The 27,946-nt window shown below is 34.6% G+C and overlaps 2 protein-coding genes across 2 annotated transcripts; both read right to left on the reverse strand.

Annotated features, from left to right (window-relative positions):
• Window positions 1–226: 226 nt before the first annotated feature.
• Window positions 227–1,853, reverse strand: LOC122594316. The gene is made up of 2 exons (XM_043766820.1): window positions 930–1,853; window positions 227–823 (listed from the first exon to the last, which is right to left on the reverse strand). The coding sequence occupies exons 1-2, from the start codon at window positions 1,851–1,853 to the stop codon at window positions 227–229; spliced, it is 1,521 nt and encodes a 506-aa protein (XP_043622755.1).
• Window positions 1,854–11,824: 9,971 nt separating this feature from the next.
• Window positions 11,825–16,979, reverse strand: LOC122597978 (G-type lectin S-receptor-like serine/threonine-protein kinase At4g03230). Its single transcript, XM_043770582.1, has 7 exons — window positions 16,064–16,979; window positions 14,208–14,327; window positions 13,867–14,069; window positions 13,596–13,806; window positions 13,274–13,511; window positions 12,288–12,438; window positions 11,825–12,208 (listed from the first exon to the last, which is right to left on the reverse strand). Exons 1-7 carry the CDS (start codon window positions 16,947–16,949, stop codon window positions 11,888–11,890), a joined length of 2,130 nt encoding a protein of 709 aa, XP_043626517.1. The 5' UTR covers window positions 16,950–16,979; the 3' UTR covers window positions 11,825–11,887.
• Window positions 16,980–27,946: the final 10,967 nt, after the last annotated feature.

Raw genomic sequence — 27,946 nt, forward strand, 5'->3', positions numbered from 1 at the left:
CACCAACAACCCAACTCACACCTCCAGTTGAGCCATAGTGCGATTATTTGATCAAACACTCGTCTATCCAGCCTTTGTGACTTTGCCCCAGTCGTTTTTCTTTCCCCTTGATTATTTCTCTGTTGGTTACCTCCACTTGTCCATTTCCGTGGGGATGGTAAACGGATGTGGACGATTGCTTGATTTGCAATTGTTTACAAAACTCAGGGAAGACTCCTTTTACGAATTATGGCCCGTTATCGGATACTATTGTGTGTGGTATCCCAAATCTGCATATGATGTGTTCCCATACGAATTCTTTCATCTTATCTCCGTTCGTTGAAGCGAGCGGCTTTGCTTCAACCCACTTTGTGAAATAATCAATGGCTACCACCAAGAATTTTTTCTTGTTCCGAGCTTCGGGGAGTGGCCCTACGAGATCGATTCCCCATTGTATGAAGGGCCATGCCGAAATAACCGAGGTCATATCATTCTTTGGTTGTCTTGGGATGTTAGCATGTAGCTGGCTGGCCTCGCAATTCTTTAGCAGCGCTGTGGAGTCCTGATGCATGGTTGGCCAGAAATATCCCAACCTCATGGCCTTCGTAGCGACTGATCGTGCTCCTGAATGGGCTCCGCAGATTCCTTCGTGTATCTCCCTGATAATCATTTCCGCCTTCTTAGGCCCTGCGCAGCGGAGCCATGGTGTGACGAACCCTTTTTTATATAATTTCTTGTCGAGGATTTTATATTGCGGAGCCTTGACTCTTATTTTCCGGGCTTCATCTTTATCTGTTAGGATTATCCCACTTATTAGGAATTCGTAAATGGGAGGCATAGATGTCTGAACGTGAGCGAAGCTAAAATTTTAGAGCATCTGCTTTTTTGTTTTGGTTTCTTCGAATATGTTTTATTTCGAAGTAACTAAAACATTCTATCAGTTCTTGTACTTTCCGCAGGTATGACTTGGTTGTGCCTTGTTTCGCATCATATTCCCCTTTTACTTGACATGCCACCAGCTGGGAATCGACATATACTTGGATATTTCGGATCTTCATATCTCTTGCGATTCGCAGCCCTACTAACAGTGCTTCGTATTTGGCCTCATTGTTTGTTACTTCAAACTTGAACCTTAGTGCATAGGTGAATTCTTTCTCATCTGGGCTAATTAACATAAGGTTGGCGCCGCAACCATCGGAGCTAGCGGCCCCGTCAGTATATAATTTCCAGGTGTCACTTTCAACATTTCCTACCACATCCAATGACACAGAATGTGTCATTGAATTCTTTCCTTCATGGACTTCAGTGATGAAATCAGCCAACACCTGTCCCTTAATTGCATGTCTGGCCCTAAACTCTATGTCGTTCTCCCCTAATTCGATGGCCCATATGGCTACCCTTCCTAACTTTTCTGGTTTTAGCAGTATTTGTCTTATTGGTTTATCAGACAACACGACAATAGGGTGCGCTTGGAAATACCTTCGTAACTTGCGTGTTGCGTGAACCAATGCTAATGTGAGTTTTTCTAGTTCTGGATAATTGGCCTCCGCGCCATGCAAGACTCTGCTCACGAAGTAGAACGATATTTGGCGCCTGTCCCTTTCGGTTACCAATACTGCACTTACGCATTCGGGTGAAGCTATCAGATATACGAAAAGTGTTTCTTTTGGATTTAGACCTGTGAGTGTTGGTAGATCTGCGATGTACTCCTTCATTTGTTCCAGAGCTTTGTTTGCTTCGTCCGTCCATGCAAAATCCTTGTTGTTGGTGCAGCCTTTCAATATTTTGAAGAAAGGGAGCTGCTTATCTGCGCCTCGAGAGAGAAAACGACTAAGTGCGGCAAGTTTGCCATTCAAGCTTTGGGCTTCCTTCATCATCTTCGGCGCTGAGATCTGCTTTAACTTGTTCACCTTAGAGGGATTCGCATGAATGCCTTTGTTGCTGATATAATATCCCAAAAATTTTCCTTCTTACGCCAAAGGAGCATTTTTTAGGATTGAGCTTCATGTTTATCCTTCGGAGGTTTCCGAAGGTTTCACGAATGTCTGCTTTTGATGACCATATCATCGACATATGCCTCTAAGTTCCTTCCTATTTGTGTAGCGAAGGCCTTGTCAACCAATCTTTGGTACGTAGCCCCTGGGTTCTTTAGGCTGAACGACATTTTTCGGTAACAGTAAGTTCCATTACTTGTATAAAATGTTGTCTTGTCTTCGTCTTCTTCTGCCATCTGTATTTGATGGTATCCTTTGTATGCGTCTAGAAAACACTTTAGCTTGTGTTTTGTTAGTAATTCTACCTTCCAATCAATTTCTGGTAGGGGGTAACAATCTTTCGGACATGCTCTGTTTATATTTGTAAAGTCAACACACATCCGCCACCCCCTGTCTCCTTTCTTTACCATCACCGGGTTAGCGATCCAAATTAGGAAGGTGGATTCTCTTATTATCCCGGCTTTCAATAGTTCCTCTACTTCCTTCCTAGCAGCCTCATCTCTATCAGTAGAGAGGTTGCGTTTTTTCTGGTGAACTGGCTCTATGTGCTTTCGTTCATTCAAACGGTGCTCCGTTACGAAGGATTTCCCTTCTAGCATGAGGATCCGAGGGGCTCCGATCATGTCCTTGTACTCCCACGCGAAAATATCCATATTTGACTGTAGTAGCTTCCAGAGTTTGTGCTTATATTCATCCGAAAGAAGAACACCTACGGAGATTGTCTGATCCGGGTAGTCTGGGTTAACTACGATCTTAGTTGTGTTTTCTTCTTCCTGCATTTCCTTCGTGATGGAGGAGCTTCCGTCCTTGATTCTTTTCACGTCGTTGATTTGCTTCGTCGGTTCATAAGACGAGCGAATCGTTCCTATCTCTGTTTCGGATCGGAACTTTACGAGCCTATGGATCACTGAGGGCACTATTTCCATCCGTTGTATTGCAGTTCTTCCCAAAAGAATGTTATAGGGTGAAGGGGATCGTACTATTGAGAGGTCCAATATCTCAGTCCTCTCGTGTATCCCATCACTGATTGTGACGTCTAGGTCGATTTTCCCTAGCGGCCATGCATGCTCTCCCGAAAAGCCGACTAATGGACCCCGAGAATCCGATTTCCAAGCACGTAAGGCATCCAGTAATTTGAAGAAGCAATGCTCGAAGATGACATCGCACTCGCTCCCGCTATCTAGGTAGACTCTCCGTACCTCGATATTAAATATCGCAGCTTGGATAATAAAAGGGTCATTGGACGGTTTATTTTCTCCAAGAGGGGGGGAATAGAAACCCTATGATTCGATCCGGACCAGACCTGAGTGACCAGTTGTCACCTGACTGATCGCCAGGGTAGATCTCCTGTTTTTTAAAGATCTTTTTTTGTTTTTTTTACCATTTCTTGCGGTGTGAATGCACCAAAATCTCTGTCCTAAATCGAACTTGTGACCTTCAAATTTCAAAACGAACTTTACAAAACACTTTTTAGAGATTACCAACAACATTACAAACACGTTATATACATAATTACAACTTAGTCTAGTTTCAAAACCCATAAACACCATGAATGGGTCGTTTACCCATTTGACGCTATGTATCAAGACCATCAAAACGAAATGTATCAAGAGCCAAAGGGAGAAGGACTTCTATGCCTCTAAAAGCCAAAGCTAGCCATTCATCCATAAATGACCTAATACCTTCAAATCTTGCAAAATACCACTTCAAGCTCTATCAATCTTTCAAATCAACCACACTAGTTCCTTCTTCTGGAACTACCTATAAAGGAGTAAACAACTAAAATATAAGCAAAGGCTTAGTGAATATACTTGCATTCATTTGCGAATACGAAGGAGGGCAAAGTGCAAGGGCTATCACATGTAACCTATGGCATCGTCATGTCACATTTACATATTCACCTTGCACACTAACATCACATATATGGATCCATATAAGCTAAACAATATAATCATGATCATCTATCGGGGTTCTTAGGCCACCGGAGGTTCTTAGGCCTCAAAAGATCAACTATCGGGGTTCTTATGCCCCACATGGGCTAACGCCGCATCAATTACCACACATGGACAAATAAACTTCAACATGGGGGTCGACACCACTATGGACAAAAGGCTTCAACATGTGTAGTCAATTGATCCAACATATACATAAAGGTATGCAAATATACTCACCTCCTCCGCAACTTGGAAAATAAAGCTAAACGACTATGCACAACAAGCTTCAACCTATGATCATATCATAAATGTATAAGCTTACATTCACAACTTGACTAGCTCAACCTAGTCATACTAAATCACTAGCCTTTCTAAACCCAACCCAACCCATTTGTCATTGAGTTACTTTCATTTCCAACAATCACAAAAGGTAGTTCAACCTACCATTTTCATCACTATTTCAATAACTAGAAAAACTCATCTTTTCTCATAAACTTAAATTATCACATGAACTTATCAATCTCATAATCAAACACATCATATAACTCAATGACAACTAAGTTAACTAAGGAATTGGGAAAAATCCATCTATAATAAATTTCTAGCAAAAACCCCCAAATTGAAAATCTCCAAGAACCCTAATTTCAAGAGAACAAGGAGATAAAACTAGGTTAAGGAATCAATACCTCAATCTTCCAAGAACTAATTCAAGACTTTAAGTTACAAATTCTTCTCCCCCAAATTCCTTAGGATTTTCAGCCACCACCACAAAATCCACAAACCCTAACTCTTCAAATTGCCTGCTAAGGATTATTGGTGATGGTTATTATTATAGTTTCCATCTTAAAATGAAGGAATTGAGCTTTGATTTTGAAAGAAAAGGGAAGGAATGCATGAAAAGATAGAGAAAAAGAGAGTGGGAAGTGACTCATAAGTCATATGGATGGCTGGCACTCTTTGGAAATGCCACGACCCATCCCACCTTTTGTGGGTATTTTACCCGCTATCCGCTAAAGTTCCAACTAAATTAACCCCATATCCAAAAATAAAATACTAGGAAATTAATTTAATGTCAAAACAATGAAAAAGGGTTAATTTCTTTTACCTTAAAATATTTGGGGTGTTACACACATAAACATACATAATCACGAGTAAGCGCAACGGAAGAAATCGAAACAAATATGCAATCAAATTAATTAACAAAGAATAGAATTGAGTTGTGTACCTTATGCAAAACTCCAATAAAGATAATAATAATAAAATTATTATTAATGCTTAGGGTTTAAAGCAAAACCCCTCTACGATCGCACACTAGACACCTCGAATAATGTATGCTAGTACCCCGATCACTAACCGAACAACCCTTTGTTCAAACCCTTAACTTGAAATCGAAATCCCCTTAAGAAAAAGAGATTTCGGCCACTTCAAAGAAAAAGGGAGAAAAAGGAGAGAAAACTTATGTGAAAAAGTGTGTGAAAAACCAAGAATTAAGCCTCTATTTATAGGACTTAATTAGGTTAAACTTAGCTTGGAAAATAAGCTACATCAAGGCTTTCCAAGCCTTTGAAGTGGACGGCCCCCCTTCACATTTAGGGTCCAAAATCTATTTTCCAATTTTCACTTTTTAATCCTCTTCTTTAATCAATTAAATATAATTAATTCTTTAATTATGTTTAATTAATCATTTCGTGATCAAACTAATAAATATATTACTTTAATATATCAATTAATATTATCGAGTTACCGTGTCATTTCGTGTGACCCATAGGCTTAAATTATTCCCGGACATGTGATTTATAATAAAATGATCACATGTGATTCATGATTCTAGGAGTTGCATGAATGCAATTATCGATTCTCGATTACCTTTTGAATACCGTCATTTCTAGCAGATCAACTGATGAAATGATTGTATGTCAAGTTGGATCCTAGCCTTAGTGAAAGTAATTTGTTAAATGAATTTAACAAGGGTAAAATTACATTTCTTAAGGATAATTATTGGAATACTGATAATTGAACTTTTGTCTGTTTTGTAGATGGCAACAAACAATAGCACTCAAAACATACATCAATCGGCATTTAGGTCGATGTTGGAAAGGGAAAAGCTTTCTGGGCCGAATTGCAATGATTGGTATCATCAGCTCAGGATCGTTTAGAGAGCTGAGAGGAAATACCAAGTCCTTGAAGAGCCAAGACCTGTTGCTCCTGCTGCCAATGCTTCTAATGAAACATTAGCAGATTATGCTGCTGCATATGATAGATATAATGAGGTCGCTTGTCTGATGTTGGGAAGCATGAATGCTGACCTACAAAAGCAATTTGAGCATTCATTTCCATGTGATACGCTTACTGAACTCAAGTCTATGTTCGAGAAGCAAGCTGGCGTGGGTTATTTGATCTTATCGATGTACTTCATGACTTGCGACATGAACAAGGAACACCGGTGAGCGCTCATATCCTTAAGATGAAAGGATATTTTGAGCAGTTGGATAGGTTGAATTATGCTTATGCAAAGCCAGTACAAATTGGTATTATTCTCAAGTCCTTGTCTAAGGATTTTGAAGAGTTTGGACGCAATTATACTATGCATAGCATGGATGAAACCGTTATGGAACTTCTTGCCATGGCTAATGAGTTTGAAAAGAAGTTGCCAAAGAAAACTGCTACTCCCAATGTTCTCATGATCAAGGGGGGAAAGGTCCAAAAAGGCAAACAACCGAAGGGAAAGGGCAAGGCTGAAGGTAAAGGAAAGCAAATTGCTGTTGCTCCTAAACCTAAGAAGACCCCTCCGGCGAAGAAGGAACATCCCGCTAAGAACCTACCTTGTTACCATTGTAATGAAGTGGGTCATTGGAAGCGGAATTATCCCAAGTATCTTGCTGAGTTGAAGAAGAAGCAGCCCGGTACGTCCGGGACTTCAGGTATATTCTTCACCATTGAATTATATTCATTTTCTAAGAGGAATTCATGGGTTTACGACACTCGGTGTGGTACTCATATCTGTAATTCATTACAGGGGCTTAGAAGGGGAAAGAAACTGAAACCGGGATCTTTGCAACTGTTCGTGGGAAATGGCCTACCAGCAGCTGTAGAAGAAATCAGAGATTATCATTTGGTTTTACCTAGTGGTTTAATAATTGTTTTGAACGATTGTCATTATGCACCTTCTATTACTAGAGGTGTTATTTCCGTTTCTTTATTGAAAAACAACGGATTCGTTAATGTCTTAATGATATTGGTATTTAAGTTTCTCAAAATAATGTTCATTATTTTGATGCTATTGCTTGTGATGGTATTTATGAAATTGATATGCGTGGTTGTGATTCAAAGGATAATTCAATGTATAATGTTAGAAAACGAGTCAAGCCCAATTCGGACTCGACTTATCTTTGGCATTGTCGACTTGCTCATGTTGGCAAGAAACGCATTGAAAGACTTCAAAGGGACGGTGTCTTGCAAACAGATGATGAATCAGTTGAAAAATGTGTATCTTGTGTTTCTGGTAAAATGACAAGGAAACCTTATCAAAATAAATCGGAAAGGGCTAAAGAGCTACTTGGACTAATACATTCGGATGTATGTGGCCCATTTTGACATGTGTCAAGGAGAGGTGCTAGTTATTTCGTCACTTTTACGGATGATTTCAGTCGTTATGGTTATGTTTACTTGATTAAGCATAAACATGAAGTTTTTGAAACATTCAAGGAATTTAAAAGTGAACTGGAGAATCAACTCGGTAGAACCATCAAGATCCTTCGTTCGGATCGAGGTGGTGAATACGTAAGTCAAGAGTTTAAAGATTATCTTAAAGCTTGTGGAATAGTTCAACAGCTTACTCCTCAATATACTCCTCAACACAATGGTGTTTCGGAGAGGAGGAATCGAACCTTGTTGGAAATGGTTCCATCAATGATGAATCATACGACTTTTCCTTTTTCGTTTTGGGATTATGCCCTTGAGACTGCTGTTCGCATTCTCAATATGGTTCCAACTAACAAAGTTGATAAGGCACCGCATGAATTGTGGCATGGAAGTGTTCCTCATTTGTCTTACTTAAAGGTCTAGGGATGTGAGGCACTCGTGAAACGAGATACGCCTGACAAGCTTGCACCTAGATCTGTCAAGTGCATCTTTGTAGGATACCCAAAGGAAACGATGGGTTACTACTTCTACTTTCCTATGGAAAACACTGTCAAGGTCCATCGATATGTTGAGTTCTTTCAGGAGAAACTCATATCTCAAGAAGACAGTGGGAGGATTGTTGAACTTGATGAGCATCAAGAAGATGTGTCAACTTCTAAAGATACTAGCAATCTACAACTTGGGGGGGGGGGAATGTTCAAAGAGATGAATCTCAATATGAACTTCAAGTTGAAGATGAAGCGATTCCACTTCGTAGGTCCTCAAGGACAATACGTGCTCGTGATAGATTAAATCTTATGATTGAGTCTGAAGAACACGTAGTAGGAGATTTGAATGAACCTCCTAATTTCAATGATGCATTATCAGATCCGAAATCTGACAAATGGCTTGAAGCTGCGAATGTGGAAATAAAATCCATGAAAGACAATCAAGTTTGGAGCTTGGTTGATCTTCCACCAAATGGTAGAACCGTTGGGTGCAAGTGGATCTTCAAGAAGAAAACCGACATGGATGGAAATATACACACCTATAAAGCTCGTCTTGTGGCGAAAGGTTATACTCAACTCTTTGGAGTTGATTATGAGGAAACCTTTTCTCCGGTTGCGGACATTAGAGCTATTAGGATCATCTTGGCCATAGCAGCGTACTATGACTTTGAGATATGGCAAATGGATGTTAAAACCGCTTTCTTGAATGGTTTTCTAGACGAGGAAGTCTATATGGTACAACCAGAAGGTTTTGTCTATCCTAAATATCCTAACAAAGTATGCAAACTTCAAAGGTCCATTTATGGACTAAAGCAAGCATCAAGGAGTTGGAATAAAAGGTTTGATGAAAAGATCAAAAAGTTTGATTTTGTTCAGAATCCTGATGAGCCATGTGTATATCGCAAAGCTAGTGGGAGTAATGTTACTTTCCTTGTCTTGTATGTCGATCACATATTGATAATAGGAAATCACATTCCAATGTTGAAAGACGTTAAATCTTATCTTGGAAAGTGTTTCGCTATGAAAGACTTGGGTGAAGCAGCATTCATACTTGGAATCAAAATCTATAGAGATAGAAGTAAACGGTTGATCGGATTAAGTCAAAGTGCGTATATAGATAAGATCTTGAAGAGATTCAAGATGGAAAATTCTAAGCGCGGGAACTTGCCTATGCAAGAAGGACTTAATTTATCCAACAAGAATGGTGCTTCTACACCTGAAGAGGTGGAGCGTATGAAGAGAGTCCCTTATGCTTCGGCGGTGGGATCTATCATGTATGCGGTTAGATGCACTAGACCTGATGTTGCGTTCATGCAAAATATAGTAAGCCGATATCAGCAAAATCCCAGAGAGGATCATTGGACTGCTGTGAAAAACATTCTTAAGTACATGCGTGCTACTAAAGAATTGTTTTTGGTGTATGGAGGAAATCCAGATCAAGAGCTTAAAGTCACTGGATATTGTGATGCTGAATTTCAAACTGATAAGGATGATACCAAGTCTCAGTCAGGGTATGTCTTCATTTTGAATGGAGGAGCAGTAGATTGGAAGAGCAAGAAGCAATCTACTGTTGCTATGTCTGCTACAGAGTCTGAGTATATAGCTGCTTTGGATGCAGCAATGGAAGCTGTCTGGATCAGAAAGTTTATTTCTGGGCTTGATGTGATGCCATCAAATAATACACCTATGGATTTGTACTGTGACAATTCTGGAGCAATTGTCATTGCCAATGAACCTAGGGTTCAAAAAGGTGCCAGACATTACCAAAGGAGATATCACTATGTTCGAGAGCAAATCGTATAACGTGAAATCAATTTACTCAAAGTTCACACAGATTATAACTTGGCGGATCCTTTTACAAAGGCATTATCAAAGGGAAAGCTCAACAAGCATGCAGAAGGCTTAGGTCTTAGATATTGCTAAGTTATATCATGTAAATCTGTGATTGGTATTTGGATAGTGTGATGTTAAACAATTGTTATTTTCAATAAATGAATTTTTATACGCGGTATAAGTGGTTTCATTTTTATAATAATTGTGTTCTATATTTGCATGTTTAAATCCATGAATATTAGTTGAATATTCTAAATGTCTATTGTCGATTAATTATATGGGAATATAATTAAAGTAAGACAAATGTGAGAGATTGGTGAAAATATTTAAGGGAATATTTTGAAGATGGTGGATCGTACCAAACTCACATGATATTCAAAAGGTGAATATTGGACTTACCCCACAGAACGAATTATCATTTTATGGATCGACATCATTAAATGAAATTCGTGAAATGGTTACTTTATTTATCCTTTGACTTGAGATACAAGTGAGTTATACATATGTGGATTGCATTTCTTGATATAGTTCCTAATTGTCCTGAACAAGGCAGTAATAAAGGGCTATTTTCAGAAATGTTAAGAAGCGACATGGCCAGACACTTGTAGTCAATACAGGATTTGTTCCTTTAATTTGCAACTGAAGTATGATACCATTTGGTGCCCTCATTAATTAATTGAAGATGTTTGTGTGGCCACACCCAAATGAACTCAAGAAGTTGTCGTGACTAATTTGGTAATCTTAATTAATTGTAGAAATGAGAAACATAATCGTTAAATTATGAAATGACATTGATCCATATTCATAATTAACAAGGGTATCTGAACAAAGGGATATTAAAGACTAAATCATTTCAACTTGGCAATTTAAGAATCTATTCTTAAATATTTCCGAGAGCATTGGAGTGTTGCTAGACGCCAACCAATGTTATTGCCTTTATAATAACATACTCAAGTGGGAGCTGTTGGAGTGTGATCATAATATTATAAATCGCATGTCCGGGAATAATTTAAGCCTACGGGGTCACACGAAATGAGACGGTAACTCGATAATATTAATTGATATATTAAAGTAATATATTGATTAGTTTGATCACAAAATGATTAATTAAACATAATTAAAGGGTTAGTTATATTTAATTGATTAAAGAGGAGGATTAAAATGTGAAAACCGAAAATGGATTTGGACCCAAAGTCCATGAGGGGGGGTCGTCCACTTTCAAGGGTAGGAAGGCCTTAATGTGGCTTATTTTCCAAGTTATGTTAACCCTAATTAAGCCCTATAAATAGAGGCTTAATTCTTGGTTTTCATATACTTTTTCACATAAGCAAATTCTCTCCTTTTTCTTCCTTTCTTTGAAGTGGCTGAAATTCCTTCTTCTAATAGGGGTTTCGACTTTGAAGTTTAAGGTTCAAGCAAAAGGTTTGTTTGGTTTGTGATCAAGTACTAACATACGTTATTCGGGGTGTCTAGTGTGCGATCGTAGAGGGGTTTTACTTTAAACCCTAAGCATTAATAATAATCTCATTATTATTATTTTTATTAGAGCTTGCATAAGGTACACGACTCAATTCTAGTCTTTGTTAATTAATTTGATTGCATATATGTTTCGATTTCTTCCGTTGCGCATACTCGTGATTATGTTTGTTTAGGTGTTCATATTCTAACAACAATCATATCTAATTTAACTACCTGTTAGCGTGGATCTAACTCGGTTATATCTAATTTAACTACATGTTAGCGTGGATCTAACTTGGTGATTGTCAACATGCATATTCGGTTTGGAAGAACTAGAAGAAGAGGAATTGATTGCTTTGTCTCTTTTTATAATAAAATAATCACATTCCAACAGCTAATGTCATAGTTTATACTAATTGCATATTTTTCACTTAGACCTCTTGATGATAAATAATACAACCACTAGATACTACAAAATATTCTCGAAGAGTGTCACTAAACAGAAATTACTAACAAATTAATTGATCCAATTTACAATCATATCTAATTTAACTACCTGTTAGCGTGGATCTAACTCGGTGATTGTCAACATGTTTTTGGTTTGCATATTCGGTTTGGAAGAACTAGAAGAAGAGGAATCAATTGCTTGCAATTGGTCTCTTCTTATAATGAACGCCGGTTCTTTTGGAGTTGGGAGGGTGGTGATATCACCTCCAAGCATACCCAAAACATTTGTCATGGTAGGACGATCATCAGGGTCTTGTTGTACGCACAAGAGTCCAATAGTAATGCACTTTAATAACTCACTTGAATTGCATGATTTCATTAGTGTATGATCGATCAATTCTAATGGCTTGTCTTCCGTCCATAAATTCCATGCCTGGGACATTGTTAGATACATAAATTATATAACAAATATGAAAAAGATGCGTACAATTACAAAATTCAAACTGACTTACATATCCTAGAAGACTTATATTTTTCTCGATTTGATAGAAACCCGTGTTTCTCTTACCACTAAGGATTTCCAGTAGTACTACCCCAAAGCTAAAAACATCAGACTTAATAGAGAATAGGCCATCTAGTGCGTACTCTGGAGACATATAGCCACTGAGAAACACGAAATGGTATTAGATGCGTGCCATGTTTGTATATCCGATAGATAATCAATTCTCATCTAATTTCTCAAAAGGATATATAAAATCCCATCAACAGAGTTCAATAAAAAGTTTTGTACTTTCACTATAATGACTTTGCTTTTCTTTATCAAGTGTGACTTTAGTTTAATAACGGGAAAAATCCATAAAAAGGTAACCTATTTACATGAAGTTCTTATTAAAGGTAACCTATTTTATTTTCGTCTATTTAAAGGATCCAATTTTTAAAAAGTTCCTAATAAAGGGTATCTCGTTAGTTTTTGACAGACGAAGCTCGTTAAGTAATACGTCATCGATGCCACGTCATTAGTTTGCTGACGTGGCACTTGACTTGACTTGACAAGTCAAGTGCCATGTCAGCAAAACTGATGATGTGGCATCGATGATGTGGCACTTTTTGAAAACTAACGAGATACCCTTTATTAGGAATTTTTTGAAAATTGGATCCTTTAAATAGACAAAAACAAAATAGGTTACCTTTAATAAGAAATTTGTGTAAATAGGTTACTTTTTTATGGATTTAACCCTTTAATAATTCGGAATACCCCTAGTTTAGTTCTTATGGTATGGTATGTGTGATGAGCCATGTGTGGAATCTAAGTTGATTTGTTTGGTTATCTTTCTGAAAGGGTTAAATGCATAAAAACGTAACTATATTTTCTAAAATTCTTTTAAAAAAAAAAATAACCTATCTATGTTTTAGGAATTTTAGAAAAGTGAATTATCTTTTTATGTATTTAATTCTTTCTAAAAACTATAGAGTAGAGTACCAAGGTTAATGAACTTACAAGGTTCCAACAACTCTGTTGGTGATAGCTTCAATTTCTTTTCCTTTAATTATTTTAGCCAAACCAAAATCAGAAATTTTTGGGTTCATATCCTCATCTAATAAAATGTTACTCGTTTTCAAGTCTCTATGAATAATCCTCAGCCGAGAATCATGATGGAGATAATTGAGTCCTCTAGCAATCCCCATGATTATGTTGAATCTCATTTCCCAGTCCAATGATATGCACAACGTTTGATCTTCCAACATATAACATATAAAGTATTATTATTTATGTTTTGACAACACAGTTATATAGGTTTGAATATAATTGAGAGACTAACCGAATATGAAAAGATCTAAGCTTCTATTTGGCAAATACTCATAGAGTAGCATCTTCTCTTCTCCTCGGATTGAATATCCTATTAGCTTAACGAGATTCCGATGTTGAAGTTTAGCAATTAGTATTATCTCATTTTTGAACTCTTGCAATCCTTGTCCAGAGAGGCTTGCCAACCTTTTTACAGCAATTTCTTGGCCTCCAGGAAGTTTACCCTGATCAAGTACTCATAGTTACTATCTCATGTAGTTGTGATTAAGCAACTTCTTTGTTACCTTAAAGACCGGTCCAAAACCTCCTTGTCCAAGCCGATTTTCCTCTGAGAAGTCACTGGTAGCAGCTATTAAGGTTTCCAACTCAAAATATGGTACATCAATGCCTTCAGTGTTCTCTTCTCTAGAGTCATCTAGTTGAAATACATCTCTGATATATTTCCGTATAGGAATAGACATACTTTCAGCGTTACGTCTGTTGTTACCTGCATTTTCATCAATCATTGAGAAATGCATTAGCCTTGATAATCAGTTCTTAGGTTTGAAAATGTAATTTACTAGGAAAAAAAAAGGAAATGAGAACAAAAAAAGTCTATGTATTTGAACAATTCATAATGACTTACTATTTGTATTCACCAATCTTATATAAGCAAAATAGCTTATTCCACTAAATGATGAAAGAAGTACTAAAGCTGAAATAACAACAGCAACAGTCGGGACTCGTTTATGGGATGTTGATTTTCCTGTGTACAGTAAAAACAAAAGGATAGCTTATATATATATATATATATATGTATGTATGTATAAAAAAAACATGTTTATCTCAAAACTACATACTACTCATTTTTAAAGGGAATGCGAGGACAAATTCGAGTCATACATTTCCCCTCCCTTCCTACCCATTTTTGTTTGTATGTTTTTTTGATCTTTTTGTATTTAATAAAAACTCTTTACAAAGAAATAATCATTTTCCCCCGATGATGATATGATACGAGTATTAATAACGGGGAGATAATGAGGGGTGATAGCTTATATACACTACAAAAAAAATGCATTTATTCACACTTCCTTTAAAGAAATGTAAAAAGAATTTTTAATTTATTCACGTTTAAAAATGTTTAAAAAATATACGCACATAAAAGTGTGAAAAATTTTAAAAAATTATAATTTTTTCACATTTATGTATGTGTAAAGAAAAAATTCACACCTAAAAGTGTGAACAAATGTCAAATATATTCACACTTAAAAGTGTGAAAATCAAATTGTAACACCTAATTTCTCCACACTTTCCTTGTGTGAAGAAATTTGATGTTACAAATTATTCCTTACACTTCTAAGTGTGAACAATTGATATAGTTTTACACACTTGGAAGTGTGAACTTTTTTTTCTCACATATTTAAGTGTGAAAAATTTATGATTTTTTTAATTTCTTCACACTTTTAAATATGAATACTTTTTAAACATCTTTAAATGTGAACAAATTAAGAAATTTTTTCACACTTTTTTAAAGTAAGTGTGAATAAATGACATTTTTGTTGTAGTAACAGTGGTAATTGCTGATGAGAGTGACCAATTTAAAAGACTCCGTCCTTAGCCATCATGGTTCCCTGTGGACTAATAGGATTCGTTGTAGTTGTACGGGTTACGCCCCGGCCAGAAATTTATATATATTTTTTAATAGTTTTTTGTTAAAATAGAAAAATGAATAAAACAAGGTATAAAAATAAAGTAAAAAAAAAAAAAGGTGAGGAAGAAGATGTAAAATATATGTCTGATGATTGTTCTCACGTCCTTATAAAATAGGTGTCTCCAAATTATAATTCCCTATCATTATATATTAGACAAATTACATTTAAATTAAATCATGCAATTTGTTAGAATATAAAATTATAAAGCTCATACTACAAATAAAAGTATACATAAAATATTACAGTAGTATTCATTGCTTAAAAATGGTTATGATTATCTTTTGGGTTAAATACGTAAGAATCTATCTAAGTAGGTAATCTCGTGTACCATGTTACATGATTTAAAAAATTTACAAAATTGTTAAAACTTTAATTAGTTCATATTATCAAAAAGTTGGACATAATTAACTAGCTACCTTTCTCTTATGATACTTAGAGGGTGTTTGGAAATGCGTTTTGAAGTGATTATCTGATTATTACGTTTGTAAAACGCAAATAATTTAAAAAAATGTTTGTGTGAAAAAGTGTTTATATGCTATGAAAACGCAGTTTTGAAGAAGCATGTAACTACCTGCTTTTTGAAAACGCAGTTTTGAAAACGCATAATCTATTTTGAAAACGCGTAATCTGTTTTGTAATCACAATAACAAACACCCCTTAATCCTTATATTTTAGTGACTGTTCTTTGTATATTTATTCCTATGCAAATGTAAGGAAAGATACATTCACTTCATATATAGCCATTGATCACAAATTAAGGAGAATCATATATGCCACAACTAGTCCGTACCTTTTGAATAAGAAACACGGAAGAAGATATTATGTCGACCATGCATTTCAAGATTATATAGTGTCGAATTCCAGAACCAGCAACCTTGTGTAGCATTACTACCTTCCTCTTGCGATCTATAAGTATAAGCCAGACACTTGCAGTCTTCCAGGCATTTTTTTATGCAATCTGATTCGTTCTTTGATGGATAGAAAGGTACACTTGTATTATCGATACTAATCATACTTATATTTATAAAGGTGTCTATAGGACTTGTTTGACAGATTTCAGAGGTTCTCCTGCATCCATCCTTATAATAATCAGATGAAATAGGTTCAAAACCAGACAGACAACTACATGGTTGTGTGTTATTCTTTGCGTTACATATCCCGAACGGCCCACACGCTTTATAAGCACTACAATTATTGGGTTCCTCCCATTCAAGAACCCAATTCTTATTTGTTTTTGGCCAACTAAAATATTGTATGCTTCCTGAATAACTCATTACCAACCTTGTATCATTCTCAATCACCGAATAGTTTTCGTCACGTGTACCATTACGTAAGACGACCGGTTGTTGTTGTTTTGTGAAAGTGTTTGAGAGCAAACTGATGAATGCATCTGATAAAGTTTCATTCTCATCAAAGTTATTCTTCGACACGTTGCTTCTCCAAGTAGTGTTAGTTCCATTCCATATATCGTACGTGTTGTTAGTTAACGGATCCGCCGCCATAAACAGAAACCCTCCGACACTAGGGTCTTGTGGGCTTTTCCATGATGTCAATGTTAAAGTGGTGCTCACCGTCATACCAGGAAGAAATGTATCGGTTGGAGTGTCAAAGCTCTGCCATAAAATGTCTCCTTTTATGATATTTTTTAACACTAAATTTCCAGAATCCAACAACATTAATGCAGTTCGGTTAGCTCGTCCTATCAGCACTGCAATTTAAAATCGTAAAGAGAAATGATTAATTAGCCTAAACAATTAGCCTAAATATTAACCTAATAATTTTAGCCCAACATCCGTCACCAATCAAAACTTTTAAATCTAATTCCTGTTTTACCCTTATTATTTTAATAAAACAATTAAACAAAAAATTAAAAGGGTCTTTCCTCTGATCAGTTTGACATTTCATAAACCTATTTTCATCCGGCCGTTTACTCTCATCACGCAGCCACCACTCCGTCTTTTATAGGCCTCAAAATTGAAGTAAGTTTGTAATGTATAGATTCTTGTCAAGTGTTTATTAATCGACATACATATATGTATATATACTAGTTTTATATTTTCTTATTGAATATTATTATACTATAGATAGATTATCTACTACTTTTCTTATTAATTTAGCATAATAAGCTTTCTTGCAAAATATGTCGGATGTTGCTTTCATAATATGTGTTTGATTTTTCTTTTGTGTATAGTAGCATGTTTGATTTGTTTACGGAATGTACAACCGGGATACCCAATGGTGAACCCAGAGGTGGCTCAACAGTACTATAGGACTAAGCGATCGTTTTAGACCCCCAAATTTCTAAGGTCTCAGAATCTTGTATATTAGACTTAGTGTTTGAATTTTGGATTAAGTATTATTATATAATTTGTATTGCAGTAACGCCTTTTTGATTTTTGCATCAACATCTGCATATTTTTTATTATTTGTAGTTCAATAACAAAAAACGAGCTACTTTTCTTTTTACTTTAGTTTATATGGTAATGAATTAGGCCCCCAAAATTGATCTCATTTGAAGCCTCCAAAAACCTTAAGCCGCCACTGGGTGAACCTATTGAACAAATTCCAAGTTTTGAACCTATCGAACCAACTCCCAATGTTGAACCTTTTGTTTAAACTTAGCATATTGATGTCGAATATATTGAGAAATCCCTGCTACTATCAACCAAGATATTCCCGAAGTTGGTATGAAGTTTGATTCTGAAGAGGAACTTTCTAGTTTTTTTTTTACAAATATGCCTACGATACTGGGATATATATTCTTGTATTCTTGTTATTTTTAATAGCTATATATTCGAAATTACTTGATTATTGAATTTATCTAATACAGGTGTTTGAAGGAAGTGAAGGCCCGAACAGTAAAATTACAAAAACTGGTCACGAAGATAAGTCGTGCACAGCAATTTACAGCTTTGATCTTAATAAGTAAGCAAAGAAGAGGTGAGCTCAATAAATAATGTTTAGATGAGCCTTTGATGAATACAACTTTGTAAACGACACTTTTGATTGGATGATACATCATGTCCACGACAACTTATTTTGTTTATGGGCTTTTATGCAGATGCATTTATTTGCAAGAGATTTATGTTTAGAATCTGGGCATTTCAAATATTGATCATGGAGATTCATTGTTGTTAAGTTATAGTCATGTTATGACTTAGATTACATGGGTTTCTTTTGTTTTATGTATGAAATGGATGTTTGTACTCATTTAGGTGGTGGTGTTGTACTTTGTTTTGTTTGGATAGTTATACACTATTTTGAAGTTTTTAAATAGAAATGGATTGATTCAAGCAATCCTTTTATTGGTATTTTTATGCAGTATTTTGTTGAATCAAGCTATTCATATGCAGTGGAGCGATTGTCCTGTTATTCATTTTTTATTCATTTTTTAAAATTACGTGGATATAGATCAATAATACATATTCCCTAAACATATTATTTGTATATATTATATAATTTCTAAAGGACAAAATAGGACATCTAATTAATCTTTTAGCATTAATTATTATATAAGTGTAGGAAACGACAAGTGTTAGGCTCACATTGTTAGGCTAATAATTAGGCTAATTGTTTTAGGCTAATTAATCATTTCTCGTTGGTATATTAATTGAGTTAATTGCAAGATTGGTCCCTGTGGTTTGTACGTTTTAGCAAGGGGGTCCCTATCCGAGAATCATGGGGTCCCTATTTTGAGAGTTTTATGAAAATTGGTCCGAATTTGATGGATCCGTTAAAAGTGGCCGTCAAGTGTGCATGTGTGGGGATATTTATGTACTTTTCACCCCACAGGGACCCCCATTGCTAAAATGAAAAAATCACAGGGACCAATCTTATAACTAACACCTTGATATTTTTTTTGATTTAATTCAAGAGATTGTAACATACAATTATCTACTCGATAAGTCTTTAATACTAAATTTATGTACACTTTAAAATTTTAATGATAGAGATATACATTTTATAAATATTTTTATTTTACAAAACTGATTTATATATAAACTTTTGTTATTATATAAAATTAAATAAATAAAAGATTGTATGTTAGGAATTTGATATTTGTTAAAAAGAAAAAAAGCAAATCTGTTCGAATAATATAAATGTCATATATGCTATTTTAGTTATCTATTCCCGAGTCAAATACACAGAAAGTCAACAACATGTTTTGAAATAAAATAAATTATTAAATAAATGAAAATAAAATTTTTTTATAAATTATAATATACAAATATATATATAAAAAAAAAAAGCAAAGTACTAAATTTAATATTTGTCATTAAAAAAAAAAAAATTTGATATACTATTTGAAAGTAGATATAAGTTATTATGGAAATTAGAGTTTATTCATAAATTGAAATATTTATAAGTTTTAAAATTTTTAGTGGAGATATATTTTTATTAATTTCACAATAAATAATCATGAAAAGCTAAAAAGTTTTAAAAGTTATATTTAAGTTAATTATTTAATCAGATTTATTCTTTTATGAAAAAGTTAAAAAAAATTATTTAGTGATGTATTTTTAAAAATTATAAGTTTATAAAAAATTTTCAACAACTATTAATATAACTAATAATTAAAAGTCTTTTAGTTCCATATTTTTTTATTTATAATTTTAATTATGATACACGTAAACTAAATTTTTAGGTAAACTAAAATTTTTAATTGATTAAAAAAATATTAGGTCAATATTCTTATATTATATATAAAGAAAAGTTAGTTGCAATATTAGTCCATGTGGTTTTCCTATTTTAGCAATGTCGTTAACTTTATGTTAAAATGTGTGATAATGTCATATGCAGTAAGTTTGTATTATATATTCGAAGCGTGTATGCTCGATCTATAATTACTTGAAATTAAATCACTAAAGGGGTGTTTGGTTCAAAGAATTCATGAGAATTGAATGGAATTGAATTTGAATTTCATTGTTTGATGTTGTTTGGTTAAAGAAAATATGAAATTGGAATTCTACGCATTTCTTCAAATTCCCTCATCCATAGGAATTCAACATTCCATCACTAAATTGAAGGAAAGTTTAACATTCCATGGGAATGTATACAAATTTACCAAAAGAACCTCAAATAAGTAAAAAATCTGCCTCTATACGATCAAGCTTCATATCCTTCAAACAATCTCCATCTTTATTTTTCATCAATCATTATTGTAAGTTCTTTCAACACCTACCATCTCTTCTTTCAACACCCACCAGGCCACCATCATATTATAGATTTTTCTTTCTTTGATTCTTTTTCAATAGGATTCAATTTCAAAAGTTTTCATATATTATTTATATGATAGATCTTCTTACTTATTGATTTTGTGGGGTTTCTATATAATAGATCCTTGATGTTTGGTGCTTCGATTAGATGGTATATTTATCTGCAAATGTGTTTTTTGATTTTTGGTGGTTGACTTTTTGGTTGGATAATACTATCATCAGATCTCTAAAAGAAAAGACATATATAATCGAAGATATAGATTGAGTATATTTATTTATTTATTTATTTTTATTATTATTTTTTTATTTTTATTATTATTATTTGAAGAAAAAAGAAATGGCAAGAGATTAAGTAGAGGGTAATATTGTCAATTAACATAATTTAGATTGAAATTCCTTTTATCGAATTCCACTGAATTCTGTCAACCAAACATATAACAATTTTTAAAACTTTCAAATTCCAATTCCATCAAATTCCAATTCCTTTGTCAGATTTCAATTCCTTTGTCAGATTCCAATTCCTTTAAAAACATTTCGTGAACCAAACGGCCCCTAAGTAAAATTATGTGTTATGTGTGAATCCTTGTTATTTAAGTGAAACCTCGGTGGTAAAGTTAGCCCCCAAATGAAGGGATTTGGGCCTACTAACCCTAGATTTACATCTTGGAGAAGACAAGTTAGTTTACCACTATTAAATGTTATGTCTTCGAACGAATTAGTATGGGGTTTTTCTCACATCGGGTTTTTAAAATAGGCATTTTTGCTTCCAAGGAGCCCTCTAGCGCGGACCCGGTTAAGACAATATACGTTAGACCTCCCACTGTCGAATCGCGACACGAACTTTTTAACGAAATTCATGTTCTTTATTTACTAATTTTTAGTTTCATAGTTTTTGTATACTTGTATCGCATGAAAACGAAAACAACTGTTGATCGCTTAGCGGCCATTAATTTTTTAAGTTGACGTACAATTAATTAACTACGCTAGGTATGACGTCTTTATGAAAATGGAAAAATCTATAACAGGCAACCAATTTACACAAATTCCTGTTAAAAGTAACCTATTTTGTTTTTGTCTATTTAAAATACCCTATTTCCAGAAATTTCCTAATAAAGGATATCGAGTTAATTTTTGACCGATGACGTCCGTTAAGTGCCACGTCACCGATGTCACGTCATCAGACTTCCAAATGCTTGTTTCGTGACTTCTCCAAATGAATGATTCCAGAAAAGAAGATGAACAAAGACGGCCGGAAAAGTCTATTTGCAGGTTACAACCCGGCGGAAAATACAAAAACACGCCAAAAATCTTCGAAGTCCGATATCTGCCAAATTTCTTCGAATTAGAACTCGATAATGGTACCAAAATACTCTAAATTGAATCGCGAACAATCCCTCGGTAAAAATATATTCAGATTCGAAGCTTGCCGGAAAATCGCCAGAAATTAAAAAATCGCTACAAGTCCCTCGTTTTTCCGATTTAAGACTCGAAACCATCACCAAAATACTCACAAATCAATTCCGCACAAACCCTGACTAACAGATATCGATTATGATACTCGCCGGAAAATGTTTCAGGTCATCGGAAAATTCAACCGACATCAAATCTCAGCCGATCGAAAAAATAAACACATCATATTGCTTAGAATCTCTCCACGAAGAAAACCTGATGAAATTCAGTTCAATACGAAGACAGCTAGTAGTTATTAGACCATCTCTATTCACAACCTAAACTAAAAATACTATTAACTAAAAAATTAATTTCTCTTTCCTCTATCTATCCAACTCACTAAAATCAATTTTTACACTTTCATTAATAACCTAACCAAAATCAATATTTTATAATATTAAATCAATTTTATACACCCATCAAAAGACTTCAACCCACATTAAATCATTAAAAATATTAAATAAAGTGTGACAAAATTGTTCGGCAGAGTAAACAAGTCATGGAAATTATGAAAGAAAATTGGTGGGCCTATCCCACTTTCTCCAACCTACTTGTAGTTTTGTTCACTAATGTTTATGGTCTTAATTACCTTTTGACATGAGGTATACAATGAGAACGTAAATTGTCATATTAAACGATTGTTAAAGCCCCTTCATATGCTTGTTTGGTTGTGGGAACTTATGGAAGGGCTTATGGTTGATACTTATGCATGTTTTGAATTAGTTAACCGAGCCGGTATAGAGAATTCGGATGCTCAAAAATTTTACCCATTCAAAAGCTTTAAATAACAAAATACTATTTTCTGTAAGCCTCGTCTCCACGCTAATTTTATAAAAAGTTATAAATTCAAATTTAAGGAAGTAAACTTTGAATTGAAATCAACATATAGATCACCTAAATGATATTTAGGTGAACTTCAATTCTTAGTCATAATCTAAGAATTTAAATAATATAAGTTATATGATATTACATGCACAAAAATATAAAAAGAAATAAAAGTTATTGTAACACCCGTGAGTTGACCAAGAAAACTTTAGAGTCAAAATGAAAATTTAAAGTTGGAAATGCGACCTCGTATTTGTTAGTCGACGTGTTTGAAAATCGACATCGTATTGCTGACCTAGCCTTGTATATAAAATTAACATCGTATTTTAGATGTAGCCTTGTAAATGAGTTAGCATCTTATTTCACGCCCAACCTCGTATTCTTAAGTTGGCATGGAAACCTCCATATTTTACCCTATATATAAATACTCTCTTTCTCCTCACATTCACATTCTCATTCCCACCACCTTAGCCACCTAACAAAAACACACACACTATTTGCTACCCCAATATTACTATCTCATATTACTACCCCATTTTATTACTTCATAAACATCAAATATATTGGAAGCCAACCTTATTTTGTTTAGATTTAGGTTCAAAAGTTGTATTTTATCTTCCAAATATCTTTACAAACAAATATTTTACAGATTTAAGGTATAAAATCAATACCCTTTTTATGCTCTTCTTTTTGGATTTTTTTGGTTTTTCCTTTAATACACACACCACACACGCCAAGTATCAAACTTTTTAAGTCCAAAACGTTTAGAATCATATACCACAAATTTTGTCAAGTTTCGTGTGATTTTGTTAACAAAATCTTGAGATTTAAGGATTTTTGTACAACTTTTATAAACTTTGTCAAACGGGTTTTCGAGATATATGTTCGTGTTAGGTCCAGTTTTGCTGAAAACTGGATCTCTCCAGTTACATCTGGAGAGCATGAAGAATTGTCTGAAATATTTGAAGTCCAGTTGCAATGTATAGTTTATGCAACTGACGACTTCCTCCAGTTGAGATTTGAAGAACAACAATCTGAAGACATTCCAGTTGAAGTCAAAGACAACAAGTGGAAGAAAGAGAAAGGCAATGGCAGCGAAGCCCAGTTGACTTTCTACCAGATTAATCAACTGGAGATCCTTTAGTGTAAATGTCTTTACAAAGCTTTACACTGACTACGAGGAGGACCTTTTTACACTACATCATTTTAGCCGGATAATAATCTTGTCTGAGGATAAAAGTGCAAAGATGTAGAGTGGTTGAATAAAGTAACCTTTTGTCTTACTTTATTTAACACACACACAAAGAATTATTTACTAATACTTTTGTGTGCTGTCAAACATATTTGTACGTCGAAGTTGAGATCCCAATGCTCAACCTTCGACTATAAATAGAGGTCCTTGCCCAAGTATTTCAATAACTTTGCAAACTCACACATTCTGCAATATTGTTGGTGAACTTGTGCAATATTCTCTCAATCGCAAAAAGGAACATTTCACAACTCTAAGTGTTTCGATTTTTAAGAGAATTTCCAAGTATAGATCAATTGTATTTCATAGGTTGTTAGGATATTTACATTCATGTATTATCTTGGTTCCGCAACAACCTTGTATTTTATTTAACAATCAATAAATAAAATACACTTGAAAAATTACATATTGTCTCACCAATTTACTTTAATTACTTTACATTATTGTATTGTGTTTACTTATTCGACTTGTCACCTTAATAAGTATAACTCCAGTTAACCTGGTACACTGTTCACTTTAAACTGGTCACATCCAGATTAAGTGAAAGTGTTGCAAAGTACACTCACCAGTGACATAGAGGTGTCTTCAGCACTCATCTATTCGTAGTTGGGACTTACAGTCCGTTTTCGAGTTTCCGACTTTAGTATTGTTTTTCCATCATATTAGGGAGTCTAAAAGTATAATCTGATGCTAAAAACACCTTCCAGATTGAAAGAAACGATTAGGGTTTTCTAGAATGAATTTTGGGGAAGAACAACCCAGTTTGCAACCCCGTATTTGCAACCTTGTAATTTGCGACCCCATATTTGCGACCTCGTAATTCGCGACCCCATATTTGCGACCTCATAATTCGCGACCCTGTATTTGCGACCCCGTAATTCGTGACCCCGTAATTGCAACCCCGTGATTTGCGACCCCGTAAATGCAACCCCGTTCCCTATTCCAATTTCAGTTTGTCTTTTAGTGAAATACTACCCCAGATTTACTAGCCTTTCAAATCTAGTCTCTCAATTTCAGTTTTGTCCTTTAGTGAAATACTACCCCAGATTTAATAGCCTCTCAAATCTAGCCTCTCAATTTCAATTTTGTCCTTTAGTGAAATAAGACCCCAGATTTACTAGCCTCTCAAATTTAGCCTCTCAAATCTAGCATCTCAATTTCAATTTTGTCCTTTAGTGAAATACTACCCCATATTTAATAGCCTCTCAAATCTAGCTTCTTAATTTCAATTTTGTCCTTTAGGGAAATAAGACCCTAGATTTACTAGCATCTCAAATTTAGCCTCTTAAATCTAGTCTCTCAATTTCAATTTTGTCATTTAATGAAATAAGACCCCAAATTCAGTTTAAGACCCAAAATCAATTTAAGACCTCAAATTTCAATTGAGACCTCGGACTTCGATTACTACCTCGATTTGGTCAACTTTGGTCGGTTTAGTCAACTTTGGTCAACTTTAGTCGATTTGGTCAACTTAGTCAAAATCGTAGTTTGGTCAACTTTGGCCAAACTTGTAAAATCTGGTCAAAGTCAAACTAGTATGCTTTTGGACAACTTAGTCAACACTTGGCAGCATGTTATGAGCATGTTTACCTATGATGAACACATACTTAATTATGATAACTTGAAACAGATTGTTGTGTGCCGGTTACTTGCTTCTGATATCTTGCGTAGCTTAATCTTGTTGTTAGCACTCTGGTGAGTTTCGTAATCCCCTTTTTCACATGTTTTCATGGGGGTGAAAGGATACAAATTGTTTTCTGAAAAAACGTATATATTTTGGTACTATATGATATGACATTGTACAACCTATTTTGGAAACGTTTATGATTACATATTTTGGATACACTTATGATTACATATTTTGGAAACGCTTATTATTACATATTTTAGATACATAATCGGTTTCACTTTTTGGCATACATTTGATTTCCTATTCGCTTACATTATGGATACTTTAATGTTATCTCGATTATAGATGGTGATGCATGATACCCTGTGTGCTACTATTATCTGTGTGTGCCTTAAGTGGTCGATGGTGCAATGTGCCTATCCCTGTGTGTTCTACCACTGTCTCTATGTGCTTTAGCCAGGTCATGTCTATGACTGTAAGCGGCTTCATATTGGTATTCATACTAGCCATGTCATGTTTATGACTGTAAGTGCACGATGGATACAAACTAGCCATGTCATGTTTATGACTGCAAGTGCACGATTGATACAAACTAGCCATGTCATGTTTATGACTGTAAGTGCACGATTGATACAAACTAGCCATGTCATGTTCATGACTGTAAGTGCACGATTAATACAAACTAGCCATGTCATGTTTATGACTGTAAGTGCACAATTGACATACAAACTAGCCAAGTCATTTCTATGACTGTAAGGGCACGCTTATAGATACTCATACATTGTTACTCTCGTATTCATACTTAATGGCACAAACGATTTCAAGTAAACAAGCATGATTACAAACTTATGAACTCACCAACCATTGTGTTGACGCTTTTTACTATCCTTTCAGGTGTACAAGTTAATCAAGGTAGAAGTGGCTAAGGAGGATAGCATGGTGGCCTTTAGCAGACCCAGACTAGGATTTTTGGAGCTGCATATCTTATGTGACTATTATTGTTGCTATATGCTTAGACAATGGCATTATGCCTAAGTGATCTACACCTGCGCGGGAGTTTAGTTATGCTTGTTGGATATTGATTTATGTTGTATGTTTATGTTTGAATTTAAATGAAATGTGAGTTAATTTGAGCATTCATTTAATCACTCTATGTAACATCCGTGACGCGTGTATTTTGCGTCGCATCCCGAGTTTTTCGCCTTTGCCGGGGTGTGACAGTTATAAATAAAATTCACTTTAAGAATAAGAAAAAAAAAAAAAAACTCCGGTTTTTTCTTTTCACAAGATTTTTTTTTTCTCTAACCAACAATTTTTGTAAATTATGAAAGTTTGTAGCTAAAAAAGTAGAAACAAAAGATTTTAAAACTAATGCATATAGGAGTATATATATATATACTACATTATAAAGTATTTGTTCTTTCTATTTTTTCAACTTTAAATAGTTGAAAACCCCAAGATATTATTGTCACTTATTTATAGTACCATTAGAAGTAATCTTAACCACTCATTTTTTTTCTTTCTCTTCAAATCTCAAGTATCATTTTTTTTCTCTTCTCCATAAATCATTTTATTCTTCTATTTCATTCAAAATATTTTACCTAAAAAACCGTACAACGATAAAATATAAAAATTATATGGGTGATCTTAAAATTTCATGTTATTTCATTAGAGATGTCATTGGATATATATGTATATCGACGAATTTTTAAATTTGAAGGCGGAGTCTGTACGGCTAAGGCATTTGGCTATCACACTCTATGACCTATTACCTCCTATTACTTACCACAGTCTATGACCTATCAACTTACCATCTCGTCACAACAACGCACGGTTACTTTGGCTAGTATATAAATTAAGTAAACGGCGGAGACGAAATAAGCATGATATTACAGTAGTGTAAAAGTTTGTCGGTCCCAATTTTATGCAATTTGGTGATTTCGTAAGATACAGGCCACAAAGCAATCTGCTTAATATATGGGCCATCAATTTAAAAACAACCATGAACATAGTAATTAACATGGACTAAAAGCCCGTTGCCCCCCAAAAATTTGTTGCTCTAGGCTTGAGCCTGCTTAGCCCAGTAACAGGGCCGGACTGTTTCTTATGATATGCTATGATAACTTAGACGATTGATTATAGTCTACTACTACTCTAATTGGTTAATTTACTATTCATTTAGAATTAATGTTTTTTTTGCTAAAGAGTAACTAATCTGACAGGTAAAATTTGATCAACCAAAGATTGAGTAATCAATCTGTATGGTATGTGAATATGTATGTATATACATTTTAATTGTATTTG

The sequence above is a fragment of the Erigeron canadensis genome, chromosome 1, assembly GCF_010389155.1.
Source record: "Erigeron canadensis isolate Cc75 chromosome 1, C_canadensis_v1, whole genome shotgun sequence".
Lineage (NCBI taxonomy): Eukaryota > Viridiplantae > Streptophyta > Magnoliopsida > Asterales > Asteraceae > Erigeron > Erigeron canadensis.

Bases quoted from the DNA above. Each gene is read 5' to 3' on its own strand.
- LOC122594316 (XM_043766820.1), bottom strand. From the start codon at position 1,853: ATGAAGGAAGCCCAAAGCTTGAATGGCAAACTTGCCGCACTTAGTCGT. The intron at 824-929 runs GTACAAGAACTG...GCTCACGTTCAG, and splicing joins CCAAGTCATACCTGCGGAAA to ACATCTATGCCTCCCATTTA.
- LOC122597978 (XM_043770582.1), bottom strand. From the start codon at position 16,949: ATGTTGTTGGATTCTGGAAATTTAGTGTTAAAAAATATCATAAAAGGA. The intron at 14,328-16,063 runs GTACGGACTAGT...TACTGTACACAG, and splicing joins CCGTGTTTCTTATTCAAAAG to GAAAATCAACATCCCATAAA. The intron at 12,439-13,273 runs GTAAGTTCATTA...CGTGTTTCTCAG, and splicing joins AACAGAGTTGTTGGAACCTT to TGGCTATATGTCTCCAGAGT.